Below are 13,268 nucleotides of genomic sequence, written 5' to 3' on the forward strand. Positions count from 1 at the left end.
TCTGAAGCATTATTAAACCCCTAAACAAAAATTTAATTCAACCACTTGAGCTCCAGGCCATTTTATTTTTTTTTTACATTTTTTTAATTTTTATTTCGCTCTTCAGCAAAGTACATAGTACAGACCACTGTGAAACAGTCTGCCTGTCATGGTGGAAGAAAGACCATCATAATGTACACAACAATGAGAGCAATGAACCCAGAACCATGTCATCTTGTACAACTCTCAGCTCATTGGGAACTGATTACAAGGAAAACATTAGTGCAAAACAAGGCCCCTAGAACATATAATTTGTGATTATTCAATACAGGTGCATATGTAGGGGTCCGACCCATGCAGCTTAAGCCAAAAGAACATTTTTAAAAAACTGAATTTATAGCAGATATGGAGATCAGGAAGAAATAAGTGAGAAAGGAAGGGGGGGAACAAAACAAAAAAAACAAAACAAGGGAAGGGTGGGAATAAGAGGGTACAGGGACTGGTGCCCACCAAAAAAAATGAAAGGCACAGAGTATCTAGTCCTTACTGGGCTAGAGCCTGTATGACCTGAGAGGACAAGTACAAGGCATAGTCTTGTGAACATTCAAAGTCATGCCAATAATATCTTGTGTTATGGAATTGTTCTTCTTTACCATTCAAAGCCGCTGTTAGACGTTCCATATCATTAAATTGTTACTAAACCCAGGACCCTGCATTCACTATATTTGGTCTCCCACAGTACACGGAACATGGAAGTGAAATTATTTTAGTAAATATAAGCTGCTAAATACCTTTTCTCATCAGCAATTAGAGCAGTCTTGTGACTTCAGCAGAGCGCTGGTTACAGCTTGTAGGAGTTTTCTTTCTGCTCTAGGAGGATGCAAAACCCCTAAACTTTGTCTGGACAGTGCTGATTGGCCCTGTGCTGATCACATGCACTTTCCCAAGAAAAAAAAAAAAAAAACCTCTCTAGAAATACACACTAAACTGAGTGCATGCAGAATGGCTACGGTTCAGTCTGTCTTATCAGGAGATAAGACAAGGATTTTGAACAAGAGGAGGAGCAGAGAAGTCAGGATAAAACGGCCTTTTAACACAATGCAGAGGATTAACCCCTTAGGTTCCACAGTGAATATGACAAGCATTATTTACTGCATATACAGACTGATTTTACTGTTGTGGGTTTAGTAACACTTTAATCTCGTTTGCCACAGCTGTCCATTGACCGATCAACAGAGGGCCAGTATGTTTCCATTTTTGTGGAATGCAAACTTTGGCCACATTAAGCAAGTGGATCTGGGGGGATTTCTTCTACCTACATTTTGAGAGTGGGGTGATGTTTAGAAGGAATAACTCAGCTTATAAATCAACCATTTAATATCTTCCCAAAAGGGCTGTATGCAAAGGCATGTAACAATGTACCAGGTTCTTGTTGGCAACGCCAACATAACGGAGAAAGAGCAGGAAAGATCCTATGAAGAAGAGCAGGGGTCCTATACCAGCGAATCAGCAGTTTATATTCTTCCTCCTGGTATCAGCTAGATAGAGAGGACCGATACACAGAATAAAGGACCCAGTCTGTCTGTGCGTAAGTCAAGGTTTCATCTTAATCTCGTTCCCAAAGGGGAAGTCTGTGTACAAAGCTGCTTGAACGGAGAAAGCCTACTGTGGTTCACTCTACTCAGTCTGATAGTAGATAATAAATTAGGTATTTGCATGGGCCTCCAAGAGTCCAAAGGGGAGGGGAGAGATCATGGCCTGGATTTCCGAGATGGACCGCGAACTCCCACTCGTCAGAAAATGTTGAACTCAGAATTGATTGTTTAAAAGAGTCTTTAAATCTTGTATCCTCCAAGCCTGGGATAAATTCCTGAGCACCTATTATCGGGCACATTAAAGTAAATATCCACAGGGTGGACCTCAGGCAGCTCACTTTGACCAGTACTGCCACTGTGGTCCCTATCGTAGGGTGCAGTTTCACCTCTAATGGAAGAGGCATGGTCTGCCACAGAAGTGTCTGCAAGGGGAGCAGTGACATATTATGCTCCAGGCCTACCCAGCCTTTTCCGGCCTATGTTTGATCCAGTGTAAAACACGGGACATAAGAACTGCAGAATAATATTTAAAAGGATTTGGTAAACCCTTTCTCCTCCTGGCTTTTTCTGACATTTTTGTTTACGTGTAAAAATCCAATATTTTTTGCTACAAAGCTAGTTAGAACTCCCAAACATACACTGCTCAAAAAATTTAAAGGAACACTTTTTAATCAGAGTATAGCATCGGGTCAATTAAACTCCTGGGATATTGATCTGGTCAGTTAAGTAGCAGAGGGGGTTGTTAATCAGTTTAGCTGCTTTTGTGTTCATGAAATTAACAACCGGTACACTAGATGAGCAACAATGAGATGACCCCCAAAACAGGAATGGTTTTACACAAGGAGGCCACTGACATTTTTTTCCCTACTCATCTTTTATGACTGTTTTTCACTAGTTTTACATTTGGCTAGGGTCAGTGTCACTGCCGATAGCATGAGGCAATACCTGGACCCTATTGAGCTTGCACAGGCAGTCCAACTCCTCCAGGATGGCACATCAATACGTGCCATTGCCAGAAGGTTTGCTGTGTCTCCCAGAACAGTCTCAAGAGCATGGAAAAGATTCCATGAGACAGGCAGTTACTCTAGGAGAGCTGGACAGGGCCGTAGAAGGTCCTTAATTCATCAGCAGGACTGGTATTTGCTTCTTTGTCCAAGGATGAACAGGATGAGCACTGCCAGAGCCCTACAAAATTATCTCCAGCAGGCCACTGGTGTGAATGTCTCTGACCAAGCAATCAGAAACAGGCTTCATGAGGGTGGCCTGCGTGCCTGATATCCTCTAGTGTCTGGAGAAGCTGTGGAGAATATTATACTGCCTGTAACATCATTCAGCATGACCGTTTTTTGGTGGAGGATCAGTGATGGTCTGGGGAGGCATATCCATGGAGAGACGCACAGACCTCTACAGGCAGACAATGGCACCCTGACTGCCGTTAGGTATCGGGATGAAATCCTTGGACCCATTGTCAGACCCTACGCTGGTGCAGTGTGTCCTGGATTCCTTCTTGTGCATGATCATGCTCGGCCTCATGTGGCAAGAGTATGCAGGCAGTTCCTGGAGGATGAAAGAATTGAATGGCCCCCACACTCGCCTAACCTAAATCCAATAGAACGCCTCTGGGATATCATATTTTGGTCCATCCGATTCCACCAGGTTTCACTTCAGACTGTCCAGGAGCTCAGTGATGCCTTGGTCCAGATCTGGGAGGAAATACCCCAGGACACCATCCGTTGTCTCATTAGGAGCATGCCCCGACGCAGGGGCGGACTGACAACTCATTGGACCCCCGGGCAATAGGGGATCATGGGGCCCCTGTGTCCCTGCCCAAACTCAAAAAAGCCTATGAAAAAGGTACCAGGGGCATCTCATGGGGCCTCCTACTGACCCCGGGCCCTCGGGCAGTGCCCGAGTTTCCAAATGGTCAGTCCGCCCCTGCCCTGACGTTGTCAGGCATGCATACAAGCAGGACAGGGCCATACAAACTACCGAGTACCATTTTGAGTTGCTGCGATGAAATTGCAGCAAAATGGACTAGCCTGCTGCATAATTTTTTCACTTTGATTTTCAGGGTGTCTTTGAATTCAGTCTTCTGGGGCATTCTTACGTTCCTAACACATTACCCAGTCCATATCAGTATAGATATTCAGCATGATATTTTTCCCCATTGAGATCTGATGTGTTTTCAAAGTGTTCCTTTAATTTTTTTGAGCAGTGTATATTTTTTTTTAAGCAGGGGCCCTAGAGAATAAAATGGTGGGTTTTGCAATTTTTTATGTCATACGGAATTTGCACAACTGTTTTTGGAATTGTTTGGGGGGAAAAATTTTATTTTAATTTTAAATTTTTTGGGAATTTTAATGCAACAAAAACCAATACATAACCCAATTTTTTGTAAAATATAAAAGATGATGTTACACTGAGTAAATAGATACCAAACATGTCACGCTTTAAAATTGAGCGCACCTGTGTAATGGCGACAAATAACATAAATTTTACTCTCCGTAGACAAAGATTTAAAAGCCTTTACAGCTTACCACTTTAGCGTTACAGAGGAGGTCTAGTGCTAGAACCCTGCCTATGATCTGACGTTTGCAGTGATACCTCACATATGTGGGACAATCGCTGTATGTGGGACCGATGTGTGCATTTGCCTTTGCGTGGGGGCACAGGGGCACTTTAAATGTTTTGTTTTTTAAAAAAATTATGAGTTAATTTATTTTTTTATCCATAGACTTCTATTATATCCTGTGGGTTTGGTGCACTTTCTGAAAGCGCACAAAAACTCCTGAATGCAAGAGGTTTTGAGCGCTTTCAGAAAGTGCACCACACCTGCAGGATATAATAGAAGTCTACGGACAAAAAAATTTAATTAACTTTTAAAAAAACAAACATTTAAAGTGCCCCTGTCGCCCTGTGCTCACACGCAAAGACAAATGAACACATCGGTCCCACATACAGCGAATTGCAGCTAACCCAGGAAAATCGCGGATGCACTGCGTTGCACCTGCGGTGCAGGTAACCCGCAGCACATCAGTGTGAAAGCAGCCTTATTAGGGGCTCAGAACAGTAAGGGTTCATGTACATTTGCAGGTTTCGGGGTGGTAAAACTCCATAGTTTATTACCTCAGCCGCACCCCCTTTAGCTGCAGTGGCCAGGGGTGTACACATGTCGCAGCCCCAGCAGGAGTTATATGCCTTGTCATGATTAGTGGGTATAGCACCTGCCAAGCATGACCCATTCAAGTGAATGAGGTCACTCTGCAAGTGCCTTGCAACCTTGTGCAATACAGCAAATAAGGGGTTAAAGCAGGCCGCACTGTGTTGCTTTCTCACCACTTGCTTTAACCACTTGCACCCCGCAGAAGAATGCAGTTGCACGGCACTTTGCAGAGTGGCCTTATTTATTTGAATGGGTTGCGATTGGCAAAAGGGGGTTTCATTCCTGCTACTGCTCCTCTGGAAAGATATCAAAGTGTGTTTGACAGGTGGTGAGGATGTAATATGCTGCCTCCTCACCACTTGATTTAAAACCATGATTGCTGTGAAATGCACATGACTGCGACGTGGTAGTATGGCAATTACAGGTTTAAATCAGGTAAGAGGAGGCGATAATGTGCCCGGTGATCTTTTTCTTCTCTCATGTTGTTCAGGTATATCTCCAATTCCTTACGGTTGCCTACCCCTGATCTACCGTAACTGATACTTTTATTGGGCAGCTTGGTCTGTTAAAGGAAATTTAAAAAAGAAATCATTGGCTGAATCAACTCGTGAAAATAAAGGCTAAAAAAAAAAAGAAAATAAATGCAGCCACTGCATCTATGAATTCGTAAGCTGGAATAGAATGCATTTTAATTTTTGGGTTTAATACTGCTTTAACAATTAACCAATAACCTAATGTAGAAAGGTTGTATTTGTTACATCTGTATTTCAAAGTGTAGCAAGAAAAATGCATTAAAACTGTGTTTGTGCACACAGCAATTTTTAAAGGCATTGTACACTCCAAATATTTTGTTATTTTAACTAGTTATTTGTGTAGTTACATTCCCTGTGCCGTGTTTGCCTTACCTTGTACAGGTGGACTCACCTGTTGTGGCTGCAGTGTCATGGCTGGTCAATTCCCTTATGTCCATGTATTAATTCGCCAAGCTTGTCCCTATTCACTACAGTCCATGCCTTACCATTTTCATCTGTGTTGTATCACAAATGTGGGAGTGCTAATATGATGAAAGACTTCATGGCAATCTCTCTGTTAATTGCTCTGCCTACTTGTAGGCAGGTTGTGGAATATATTGTTTATTCGCAGGAAGTTTTAGTTCTTAGACTACAGACAGAGGTCATGTATTAACCTGTGCAGTGCCATACCTCATGTTTGAACACAAAGAAAACTTTCTGACACTGGGATGTGAAGATTTGGTCTACTAAAGGCTGCACGTACAGGCCAACAAATGACACCATTACACTACATGATCAATGCACATGTTATGCAGGTGAACACAAGGTGCAGGTAGGAAGGTTTATAATAATAGTTGGTTTTAATGAAATATAGTAAGTCGGTCACATTCATGCATGTACCTAAAATAAAGTAAAATTACACTGCCACGGGAGAAAATACATTTTAAATTTTGCTTTTTTTTTATTTCAGGGGCCAGGAAACTTTGGACTGAGCAAACTCTATGACATTTGGATACTGCTTCAGCCAGAGTTGGAAAGAATCAGACGTAGGTTTTTTTTTTCTGTAGTACTTTGAATACATTTTTGTTATTAAAGTGGAACTTCGCTCTCTCAATCAACATTGAGTATTTTTAATCCTTATTCTGCTAGCATTAGTAAATGGATAGGAAAGTATATTATATTTGTTTTAAAACTTTTTTTTTTTTTTTTTAACATTTCTTCAGTTTCTTCCTGACTTTTAATGCCTAGGCAAATTATGTCATTTATCCCAGGAGTCTTCAGGAGGGAGGGCGGGTTCACAGCTCAGCCAATGCCTGAGTTAAGGGCAGATTGATTCCAAGAAGTAAATACTACATGAATCATCTGCCCTTACTCAAGTTGGCCACTGCCAGAAATGCCAGGGGTGTCTTTCAAAATGATTTCTCCGAAAAATAAAGCATGGAGACATGGATGTATAGGGGAGTTTGCTTTAAGTATTAACAATGACATAAATAGCATTTTTGGTTTGTAGTGCTTGGATGCAGTGCAGTTCCACTTTTAAAATAATAGTGTGCAAGGGTTAGAACCTCTATAAAGATATTATTACTGTCTATGTCCTTTTCAGTAAGGAGTTTTTCCCTAACCTCTGTCCAGGAATTTTTTAGTGTCAGAACTGGATGCAAAGGAAAATTGCCCATCACACTTTGCACTGCCTTTTAAAACCTCCTGGGACACATCATCACGCCATGCACAGTACTCCTACATCACCACATGAGTGTGCACTGTCCAGGAGAAACGACTGTCCCCCCTACCCTGCAACAGGTGGAAATAGGGAACTTTTTTTTTTTTTTCTTGAAGACTGAGTAAGGCCTCGTTTACATTTGTGTTGCTCTCTGCAGAGCAATCTGTGTTCAGATTGCTCTTCAGAAAGCATATGACAGGAAATGAGGAGGCATTGCAGTGTGGCCCCATTCACTTGAATGATTTGCATTCAGGTTGTGGCAGTGCCTGCAAAGTATGACAGAGAGTATAATTCATGCCCTGGCTGAGGCATGTGTACACTCCCGGCTGCTGCCTCTGCAGCTAAAAGGGGAGTGGTCGAAGGTACGGTAAAAATGTGACTGAGCCCCCTGCTGTTACTGCCCTTCAACTTTTTCAGGATTTTATTGATGTATGAATTGAATGTGGGGCTTTAAATACCAGTAATATGTTTTATACAGGTGAAACTCGAAAAATTAGAATATCGTGCAAAAGTTCATTTATTTCAGTAATGCAACTTAAAAGGTGAAACTAATATATGGTATAGACTCATTACATGCAAAGCAAGATAGTTCAAGCCGTGATTTGTCATAATTGTGATGATTATGGCTTACAGCTTATGAAAACCCTAAATCCACAATCTCAGAAAATTAGAATATTACATGCAATCAATAAACAAGGATTGTACATAGAACAATATCGGACCTCTGAAAAGTATAAGCATGCATATGTACTCAGTACTTGGTTTGGGCCCCTTTTGCAGCAATTACTGCCTCAATGCGGCGTGGCATGGAAGCTATCAGCCTGTGGCACTGCTGAGGTGTTATGGATGACCAGGATGCTTTAATAGCGGCCTTCAGCTCTTCTGCATTGTTCGGTCTCATGTCTCTCATCTTTCTCTTGGCAATGCCCCATAGATTCTCTATGAGGTTCAGGTCAGGCGAGTTTGCTGGCCAATCAAGCACAGTAATCCCACAGTCATTGAACCAGTTTTTGATGCTTTTGGCAGTGTGGGAAGGTGCTGAGTCCTGCTGGAAAATGAAGTCAGCATCCCCATAAAGCTCATCTGCGGAAGGAAGCATGAAGTGCTCCAAAATCTGCTGGTAGATGGCTGCGTTGACCCTGGACTGAATGAAGCACAGTGGACCAACACCAGCAGATGACATGGCTCCCCAAATCAGCACAGACTGTGGAAACTTCACACTGAACTTCAAGCATCTTGCAGTGTGTGCCTCTCCATTCTTCCTCCATACTCTGGGTCCTTGGTTTCCAAATGAGATGCAAAAGTTGCTCTCATCAGAAAAGAGGACTTTGGACCACTGAGCAACAGACCAGGTCTGTTTTTCTTTAGCCCAGGTAAGACGCTTCTGACGTTGTTTGTTGTTCAGGAGCAGCTTGACAAGAGGAATACGACATTTGAAGCCCATGTCCAGGATCCGTCTGTGTGTGGTGGCTCTTGATGCACTGACTCCAGCCTCAGTCCACTCCTTGTGAAAGTCCCCAACACTTTTGAATGGCCTTTTCCTGACAATCCTCTCCAGGCTGCGGTCATTCCTGCTGCTTGTGCACCTTTTTCTTCCACACTTCCCTTCCACATAACTTTCTATTAATGTGATTTGATACAGCACTTTGGGAACATCCAACTTCTTTTGCAATTACCTTTTGAGGCTTTCTCTCCTTATGGAGGGTGTCAATGATGGTTTTCTGCACAACTGTCAGGTCAGAAGTCTTTCCCATGATTGTGATTCCTACTGAACCAGACTGAGAGACCATTTAAAGGCTCAGGAACCCTTTGCAGGTGTTATGGCTTAATTAGCTGATTAGAGTGGGACACTTTGAGCCGAGAATATTGCCCCTTTTCACAATATTCTAATTTTCTGAGATTGTGGATTTGGGGTTTTCATGAGCTGTAAGCCATAATCATCACAATTATGACAAATCACGGCTTGAACTATCTTACTTTGCATGTAATGAGTCTATCTCATATATTTCACCTTTTAAGTTGCATTGCTGAAATAAATGAACTTTTGCACGATATTCTAATTTTTCGAGTTTCACCTGTATAGTGGTATGCAGTGTAAATGTAGTAGTAAATGCAGTTAATAGAGCTTTGATATCTACTTGCTATATCTCTAATCTAAGTAGAGACTTTTTATATATCACTATTTGCAGTTATGTTCTTTTTTTGCAGAGGGACTCTGCATTAAGGACAGGTTTATAGACACGTGGCTAAAGAAAGGAGGATTTGCAGCTTTAAAGGAGTATGCAGTGAGCTCTGAAGACAGAGAGTTGGAAGGCAAAATTGCTACTGTTGAGAAATACAACCGACGAATACCTGAGTTGGTGAAGAGAATAGAATCATGTAATACTCTTCATGTGGAATCTGCAGGTATGGGCAGACAACAGGTTACACTTGTGTGATTGTACTGTTACGTGTGCAATATCCACGCTCATTTGAAATGTAATCCATTTTTGAAACATAAAAATTAAAGGCCATGTGTGTTTGGTAGGAGAGTTGCAATTGCTTGATAATGTGGATATTCTGATTGAAAAATAAAGGGCCTCATAACAAGGCACTGCTGGGAGGCCATCACTGTGTCCTGCAGTTGTATAGTTAGGCTAACATTTAGCATGATCTATACCTCAAGAAGGATTTCCCTGCTAGACAGACAGTAGCCCAAGACTGCCCCCTCACTTTTTTAAATATTTATGTTTATAGTCATTGTTTTACAAACTAACATTTCATACATGTCAAGTAGATTCCCAGAGCATTGTGGATTAGCACAGCAGTAGCAGCTCACCTGATGGCTCATTTTGTTTGAAACATTGGAATAAGCAATATTATAACAGATGAACACTTGTGCTTGAGGTTATGCAGCTCTGTATGTAATGAGGAAAAAATAAATAAATATATAGTTATTCAGTGCCTTGAAAAAGTATTCATACCCCTTGAAATTTCACACATTTTGTCATGTTACAACTAAAAACGTAAATGTATTTTATTGGGACTTTATGTGATAGACCAACACAAAGTGGCACATAATTGTGAAGTGGAAGGAAAATGATAAATGGTTTTTGAAATGTTTGCAAATAGTCACCTAATTAGTAAACAGAGTCCACCTGTGTGTAATTTAATCTCAGTATAAATACAGCTGTCCTATGAAGCCATCAGAGGTTTGTTAGACAACATTGGTGAACAAACAGCATCAAGAAGGCCAAGGAACACACCAGACAGGTCAGGGATAAAGTTGTAGAGTAGTTTAAAGCAGGGTTGGGCTATAAAAAAAAATATACCATGCTTTGAACATCTCATGGAGCACTGTTCAATCCATCATCCAAAAATGGAAAGAGTATGGCACAACTGTAAACCTACCAAGACATGGCCGTCCACCTAAACTGACAGGCCGGGCAAGGAGAGCATTAATCTGAGAAGCAGCCAAGAGGCCCATGGTATCTCTGGAGGAGCTGCAGATATCCACAGCTCAGGTGGGAGAATCTGTCCACAGGACAACTATTAGTCATGCACTCCACAAATCTGGCCTTTATAGAAGAGTGGCAAGAAGAAAGCCATTCTTGAAGGAAAGCCATAAGAAGTCCCATTTGCAAGAAGCCATGTAAGGGACACAGAAAACATGTGGAAGTAGGTGCTCTGGTCAGATGAGATCAAAGTTGAACCTTTTGACCTGAAAGCAAAATGCAATGTGTGGCAGAAAACTAACACTGCACATCATCCTGAACACACCATCTGTGAAACGTGGTGGCAGCATCATGTTGTGGGGATGCTTTTTTTCATCAGGAACAGGGAATCTGGTCAGAGTTGATGGGAAGATGGATGGAGCCAAATACAGGGCATTCTTAAAAGAAAACCTGTTAGTCTACAAAAGACTTTAGACTGGGGCAGAGGTTCACTTCCAGCAGGACTACGACCCTAAACATGCAGCCAGAGCTACAATGGAATGGTTTAGATCAGGGGTCTCCAAACTTTCTAAACAAAGGGCCAGTTTACTGTCCTTCAGACTTTAGGGGGGCCGAACTGTAGCCATTGGGAGTAGAATAGGTCCCACAGTCCGTTGGAAAAAACAATGCCCATGTGTCATTTGGAGGAATTGTACCTCATCGTTCGTGTAATTGGGCCCCATTGTTGGTGTTATTGGTAGAAATTGTGCCTCATCGTTGGTGTCATTGGTCCCCATTGTTGTGAGCAATTGTGCCCCTTTATTAGTATCAGTGGGGGAGTGATGCCCCATTGTTGCTATCAGTGGATGAAATAGTGCCCCAAGGGCCGGATATAAGCAAGCAAAGGGCCGGATAAAAGCAAGCAAAGGGCCGTATCTGGCCATAGTTTGGAGACCACTGGTTTAGATCAAAGCATCTTCATGTGTTAGAATGGCCCGGTCAAAGTCCAGACCTAATTCCAATTGAGAATCTGTGGCAAGACTTGAAAATTGCTGTTCACAGATGCTCTCCATCCCATCTGACAGAGCTTGAGCTATTTTGCAAAGAAGAATGGGGAGAAATGTCCCTCTCTAGATGTGCAAAGCTGGTAGAGACATCCCCAAAAAGACTTGCAGCTGTAATTGCAGTGAAAGGTGGCTCTACAAAATATTGACTCCGGGGGGCTGAATACAAATGCACACCAAACTTTTCACGTATTTATTTGTAAACAATGTTGAAAAATATTTATCATTTTCCTTCCACTTCACAATGATGTGCCACTTTGTGTTGGTCTATCACATAAAATCCCAATAAAATACATTTACTTTTTGGTTGTAACATGACAAAATGTGGAACATTTCAAGGGGTATGAATACTCTTTCAAGGTGTGTCGGGATCAGTAAACAGGCTCTTGGCAGGCAATTCAGTAAGCTTAAAATTCACTTTCTTTATTAGCAAACAGAATAGTGATTGGTTTTTTCTTCAGATTCAGCAAAGCAAGACAGGTTAATCTTCTCATTAGTACAACACAGTCTTGCATGAAAACTTTCAGTGTTCCAGCCACAAAATACACATTATTTCAAAGTCTCCGTTTAAAGGCAAGCTCACCCAGCAGGTCAAAGTCAGATTATGGAAACTTCCAGGCAGCATCCAGGTCTCCGCACTACAGATAGCAAAACTGCCATCAACCGCCCTGTCTGCCCAGCTGCTTAATAAATGGGCCTGAAGAGGAAGTACTTGCCCCCTTCAGTTACCCTCTCCTATCCCTGCCCCAGGCTGACTCTCCACAATATGTATACTGTGTGTGTATATACAGTGAGGAACAGAAGTATTTGAACACCCTGCGATTTTGCAAGTTCTCCCACTTAGAAATCGTGGAGGGGTCTGAAATTCACATTGTAGGTGCATTCCCACTCTGAGAGACAGAATTAAAAAAAAAATTCAGTAAATCACATTGTATAATTTTTAAAGAATTTATTTGTCTTGCACTGCTGAACATAAGTATTTGAACACCTGAGAAAATCAGTGTTAATATTTGATACAGAAGCATTTGTTTGCAATTACAGAGGTCAAACGTTTCCTGTAGTTCTTGACCAGGTTTTCACACACTGCAACAGGGATTTTGGCTCACTCCTCCACACAGATCTCTTCTAGATCTGTCAGGTTTCGGGGCTGTCGCTGAGCAACACAGAGTTTCAGCTCCCTCCAAAGATGTTCTATTGGAGTTAGGTCTGGAGACTGGCTGGGCCACTCCAGAACCTTGATATGCTTCTTACAGAGCCACTCCTTGGTTCAGACCCCTCCATGATTTCTAAGTGGGAGAACTTGCAAAATCGCAGGGCGTTGAAATACTTCTGTTCCTCACTGTATATATATATCATACCTTGATCTACAATTTTAATTTGTGCTGTGGGACTTTTCGTATAGCGAAAAATTTGTAAACCGAAACGCCGTTTCACATAGGAATGCATTGAAAAAAAATTAATCCATTCCTGAGGTCAGAAAAAAGTAAACGCTACTAAAATACTGCATGAGTTATTTTATCAAGTCATGCGGTATTTTATTAGCGACAACCATGTGTTAATGTTTCAGCTGTCAGCGGGGTTCCCCACTGACAGCTGAATGTAAAAGAATTGCTGGCAATTAAAAAATAAACGGTGTGGTGTCCCCCCTCCAATCCATACCAAGCCCTTTGGGTCTGGTATGGATTTTGAAGGGCACTCCCACGCCAAAATTTAACAAAAAATGGCGTGGGGGGTCCCCCCCCAAAATCCATACCAGACCCTTATTCGAGCATGCAGCCCAGCAGGTCAGGAAATGTGGGGGGAACGAGCGAGCCCCCCTTTC

The 13,268-nt window shown here is 42.0% G+C and overlaps 1 protein-coding gene across 2 annotated transcripts in view; it reads left to right on the top strand.

The window, feature by feature from the left end:
- The window catches only part of FBH1 (F-box DNA helicase 1), an 87,509-nt gene that overhangs the window by 59,031 nt on the left and 15,210 nt on the right, over positions 1 to 13,268 (top strand). For both annotated transcript variants that reach the window (XM_089676896.1, XM_089676897.1), the window contains exons 16-17: positions 6,220 to 6,295; positions 9,178 to 9,375. In XM_089676896.1, coding sequence (XP_089533022.1) covers positions 6,220 to 6,295; positions 9,178 to 9,375 — 274 coding nt within the window. The remainder of the gene's footprint in view (positions 1 to 6,219; positions 6,296 to 9,177; positions 9,376 to 13,268) is intronic.

The sequence above is a fragment of the Staurois parvus genome, unplaced genomic scaffold, assembly GCF_062004578.1.
Source record: "Staurois parvus isolate SC_StPar_1 unplaced genomic scaffold, SC_StPar_1.0 ptg000175l, whole genome shotgun sequence".
Taxonomy (NCBI): Eukaryota; Metazoa; Chordata; class Amphibia; order Anura; family Ranidae; genus Staurois; species Staurois parvus.